Raw genomic sequence first — 4,256 nt, forward strand, 5'->3', positions numbered from 1 at the left:
TGTTTCCTGAATATGTGTTTTCTATTAAGGCAACCATGGTTCCCAATGCGGGGTAGAAAAGAAGAGGTAGGCCTACATGGTGCAGGTTAATTTATTTTGTAGGCTACTTCATTTTAGTTGTTTTAGTTGTTAGGAGCAGTGATTGTCTATACAGTTTGTTCTATTGTTGGTGTGTCCCGCCCACTCGCTCTGTTTGGACCATCAGTGCCCTGTGTTAGTATTTAACATGGAGTCTGTTCAGCATAGTGTCACTTTAATCTCTGCTAGTTGTTAAGAGCTGAACTTCTCCTTTCTGCACTAGCTCAAGCATTTCGGTTTGGTTCTATTTGTGTGCTTAATTTTACAGATTTCCAAAGTCAGTTAACTGACAATTGCATTAAAAAAAATCTAGATCAGTCTATTTGGTCAAGTTTTGAGTTATGGCTTTACTACAAACATTGAAGTCCTTGGTCAACCAGAGACTTTCTACTGCTGCTGAAGAGATATGTGGGGTCCTTGAAAGAATTCTAACAGTGTACAAGGATGAAGCTTTCCACATCAAGCAAGAAAATGACAGCCGACTACTGGATTTGATTTTACAACCAATTGACAAACTACACAGAGCAGGTTGGTAAAACCCTTTACTATGTTTATTCTAATCGTAAAAGGTTTGAACATGAAGGAAAACATGTTAAAACAATTGTTTTAAAGACGTGAGTGCAATTTCACCATAATTTCAGACACAAAACAGCAATGGTCACTATTTGGAATGGAAGAGGAACTGGTTGAAACTTCACATCAACTGAGTTTGTATTATCTAATTGTAGATATAATTGTATTGTAGATTCCTCCATTCATGTTAGGGTGACTGTTAAACAAATATTGATATATAGAAGGAAAACATAAATAAAATATTGATCATGTATAATCATACAGTTTTAAAGGGGGGAAAGAATTAAACTGGTTGCATTCCAAATCATTCAAAACAGCATTAGGACAGATATGGAACTAACAGCAACTAACAACTACATACTGGTTGGTTGCACACTAACTTTTGTACAAAGATACAATACAAAGGACACCACATTAGGATAGAATGTTCAAACATGTAATGGTTTTCTCTCATTTTATCTTCTGTCTAGACTCCATACACCTCCCTGTGTGTAAAGAGGAAGTATTCCCTGAGCAGCAGGGGACAACCTCCAGTGTGGTCCAGGAGGAGCCAGAGTCTCCACAGATTAAAGATGAACATGAGGAGAGAACCTCTAGTCTGGTCCAGGAGGAACCAGGGTCTCCACAGATTAAAGAGGAACATGATGAGCTACTTCAAATATCAGACGAGGATGGGGGATCAACAGAGGATGATGAAAACATAAAAACAGAATCTATAGCCAACATCTCATCTCAACACATGGAAACACAAGCTGGTGTAGAGGACTGTGGAACATCACAACCAACTAGTGGTGATCAACTCCTCTCTTCGCACCGTTCTGAATCTGACACTGAAGACCGTGATGAATGGGATGACCAGTCAGGTTCAAATACTATTATTGTGGCTGTGAATGGATTGTCGCGACAAATCACGAAAGTTGAAGAAAAGTTCAATGAGATGTTTCAACTACAGGATGAGAAGATTGAGCAGTTGCTTCGTATGATTGATAGTATCGGTGCTGTTGCTGCTGAGAATTCCACTGATTCTACATTGCCACCTGCAAAGAGGATTAAAAGAGCACATAATTCACAAATTGCGGTAAGTGAAATTATGTCTGCATTGTGTGTCCACCCAAGGCGAGAATGCCTTCATGCCTTGTTTTTTACTGTACTTTCTTTACTGTGTGATGAGAAACAACAGCAAGATCATCTTGCTGTTGTTTCTGTGTTTTTAGCTTTATTTAGTGTGTAGCCTACAGTGTATTTATCTTAACTTTCTGTACAGCACTGTAAACATTGAGTTGTATAGCACATTGAAATGTGCTATATAAATATCGTGGATTGGATATGCTTTTACAGTCCCACTAACTTTGTGCTTATTGTAAATCGCTCTGGATTAAGAGCGTCTGCTAAATGCCTAAATTGTAAATTGTGAATCATTCTGTTGCAGGAGGTGGTGAGACGTTTACACAACTCTGAAAGCAATTCCCTGAAACTTGATCCACAACGAAGGTAATTATAATCAGTTGTTTGTTGTATCACTGTGTAATTTACCCCAGCTAAATATTAAAAACAAAACAAAATAGACAGCTTGATTAGTAGAGAAAGGGATACAAAGGCAAAATATTTAGCAAGGCAAAACACATGAACACAAAGGGATTTTAATTGGGGGAGGGGTGAGTCAAAATTAACTAACTGACACACCACAAAACATTGTGAGCTTGTCGATCAGCTATTTTCAAATGGCTGAAATATACGGCTGAAGTGGGTAATGTATGTTTTAATAAATTAAAAGTAAAAATACAATATTTGCCTCTGAAATGTTTTGGAGTAGAATCAAAAGTTGCTTTACACCACTGCAACTAACAACATGCTGCTTGCTCTTCCAGTATCAATTCTCCACATAACCTGGCAGTTGCGACCCATATGTTGGAGCAGGTCGGCATTGCTTTCCCAGACATAGACAGTGTCGTGATAGCAGGTAAGAACACACACACACACACACACACACACACACACACACACACACACACACACACACACACACACACACACACACACACACACACACACACACACACACACACACACACACAGACAGACAGACAGACAGACAGACAGACAGACAGACATTTTATTTATTGAATACTTTAGAATTGCTCCCGATGTGCAGGTTGGTGTGCTTGCATGGTTTCCTTCGGCATCAGTGTGCATGTAATGCACATTCTATGTAAAGCGCCTTGGATAAAGCGCTATATAAATGCACCATTTACCATGAACAGAAATTGATTCCCCCGGGAGGGTGGGCAATTTCCAGTGAAAATGCTTAGACTTATACAGGGAGCTGGGAGTATGCAGTTACAAATTATGCTCTTTTACAACTGTATATATTTTGAAACTAAGTAAATCCTAATTGTATTTTCCTTTTAGCTGCTTGCAGGACTTACTTTGAGTCTATGAAAAGAAGCCATCGCCTGGACCAACCAGAGAATGCTGACCAGAAAAAGAAGATGAATGCCTCCATGAAGATCCGAGCCAGAAAAAAGAGGGTAGGTTATGTGGGACTGTTTATAAGATGTGTTTTGTAATGTAATAATGGTAAATTAATATATAATTTAATTTCTATTCAATATTTTTTTTTACAGTTGATGAAATCCAGGAGTGAATGTCTGGAGACCGATGGAGAGAGGGCTGTGTGGATGCGTGCAACAGCTGAACTAATGTCGGAAGAAGAGGATGGCGCTGTAGATGGACGCAGTGTGTGGAGCGTTTCACCTCCATCCGAGAGAGATGCGGAGCTTTCTGCTTTGTGCCAGCTTCTTCAGGAGAGGAAAGAAAAACAGAGAGACCCACGTTCCCTTCATCACCACCGTGTGCAGCGAGAGACACTGAGATAGAACAGATCTTTTTTTTTAAGAATACGAAAAGGCACTCTGCTACAGTCAAGTAAAAAAGCCTTTATTGAAGCAGCATCTCAGGCAAAGAGCGTTAAAAAGAAAGACCTATGCATTTCGGCTGTAAAGGACTTTGTCAGGACTTTATTCTATCCTTAATATTCATGCACTATTGGTGCATCACTGTCTGTTGATGATGTTGTTTGGACTAACAGTTTTTCATCACTTGGTTTGATCATTTGTTTAGATTATATTTTTTATCTTCATAAATTGTATTGTAAAGTCAAATAGTTATTCTGTTATATCTGCAAAAAACAACTATGTTCCTATTTTCTTCTTTTTCAAATAAAGGTTTGACAGCTACAGTTCCTTTAAGTGTGTTCATTACATTACAGAAACACATTACAGAAAGGTGTGTTTCACCTCATTTAATTATGGACATCTATCTTGTACTGTGAACAAGCTGGGCACCGAAGTAGCAAGCCATGAGGTATGCGGTCAGCTGTGGCTTGACTCAGGGAATAGGACGCCCCTGCCATGCATAGTCCCACGAGACGTTTGCCATGTATGGCTCTCTTTCTGGAGAGCCATGAGTCTGGATTAACGCGAACTCAGGTCTGATCAGCCTGTAGCTGGCCACCTTGGGGAGGGTGTATAGTGTCAGGGCCGAAACATCCCAAGATCCAAGGATACACTACTGATGATCCAGCTCCCACCATTCACCACCACTCA

At 39.6% G+C, this 4,256-nt stretch overlaps 1 protein-coding gene across 1 annotated transcript; it reads left to right on the forward strand.

Annotated features, from left to right (window-relative positions):
• Positions 1–357: 357 nt before the first annotated feature.
• On the forward strand, positions 358–3,527 carry LOC310868974 (uncharacterized protein; the record flags this gene model as incomplete). Its single annotated transcript, XM_083779483.1, has 6 exons — positions 358–606; positions 1,122–1,729; positions 2,081–2,142; positions 2,520–2,611; positions 3,061–3,179; positions 3,276–3,527. Exons 1-6 carry the CDS (start codon positions 420–422, stop codon positions 3,525–3,527), a joined length of 1,320 nt encoding a protein of 439 aa, XP_083635609.1. The 5' UTR covers positions 358–419.
• Positions 3,528–4,256: the final 729 nt, after the last annotated feature.

The sequence above is a fragment of the Protomyctophum parallelum genome (assembly GCF_964188405.1).
Source record: "Protomyctophum parallelum genome assembly, chromosome: 1".
NCBI lineage: Eukaryota > Metazoa > Chordata > Actinopteri > Myctophiformes > Myctophidae > Protomyctophum > Protomyctophum parallelum.